This window comes from Olea europaea, unplaced genomic scaffold (assembly GCF_002742605.1).
Source record: "Olea europaea var. sylvestris unplaced genomic scaffold, O_europaea_v1 scaffold42391, whole genome shotgun sequence".
Classification (NCBI taxonomy): Eukaryota; Viridiplantae; Streptophyta; class Magnoliopsida; order Lamiales; family Oleaceae; genus Olea; species Olea europaea.
The window spans coordinates 1-1,006 of record NW_019262232.1 but is presented as its reverse complement, the minus strand read 5'-3'; the positions used below and the strand labels follow the sequence as shown (position 1 = coordinate 1,006).

General features: G+C 39.4%; 1 protein-coding gene across 1 annotated transcript; it reads right to left on the bottom strand.

Moving 5' to 3' along the window:
- Positions 1-271: 271 nt before the first annotated feature.
- LOC111387755 (LRR receptor-like serine/threonine-protein kinase RCH1) lies at positions 272-936 on the bottom strand (the record flags this gene model as incomplete). The annotated part of the gene is made up of 2 exons (XM_023012339.1): positions 272-597; positions 826-936. Coding segments are annotated over 2 exons (437 nt in total), but the record flags the coding sequence as incomplete, so codon positions are not given.
- Positions 937-1,006: the final 70 nt, after the last annotated feature.

The following is a 1,006-nucleotide window of genomic DNA, read 5'->3' as shown; positions in this document are numbered from 1 at the left end:
CACTCAATCTGTTGTAGGAAAGATCTAAACTCTCTAGCTGGGAAAGACAAGAGAAAATTTTAGGAATGAAACCCTCAAGATGGTTATGAGACAAGTTTACCACAAGAAGTGAACCCAAATCTCCAATTTCATGTGGGATTTCTCCTTTAACGATTGTTGCATGACAAATCCAATCCGAATATGTATTTGAGGATGATTCCCTTGTAGGGGCTGGGCCTTCCTTTGGTAACGAATTCAACCTCAACTGATTCATCGTATCCATCATCTTCAATCATTTGTTGGTAAGGGCTAAGAAATTCTCATTTATATACATTGGATGCTTTCCCCATGCACCGAAGGTAAGCAAGTTGGATCGTTGTATGTCTCTACCAAATTTCCTGAAAGAGATCTTATTGATGCAATGAGGAATAATCCCTGAGAATTTGTTGTGGGACAGGTCCATCAGGGAGACTTTGTTCAAGTTACATATGTGGTTGGGAATGGAGCCATTCAATTGATTCGACCCCAATAGAAGAACGCTCAAGTTGGAGAGCGCATGGAATGAGTTGGGGATTGTACCAGACACAAGATTATCCCTCATATCCAATGTTAGTAGATCTGATGAATTTATAAAAGCATCTGGTATTGGTCTGGTCAACTTATTTCCTTGTTAAACTATATTACTCTGCATGTTCGAGCAAGTTGGTAAAGGTCCCAAAATTGAGTTATGTGAGATGTCTAAATGCCAAATTTTCCCTAGTTGACATGGTAACCGGCCTCTCAAGAAGTTATTGTACATTAGGACAGTGCCCCGGGCTGTCATATTAGATATCCAACTGACTTCACCTGAGATATGGTTGTTGCTAATGTCCAACTTGATCGTGGAAAAGCTCCTAGCAATAACATTTGACACAGTTCCAGAGAAGTGGTTGTCATCTAGGTGTAAAACCTCTAATCCTATCAAATTGAAGCTAGTAGAAAATATTTCCCCTTTGAACTTATTGCTGGATAATTTGAGAGTAGATAA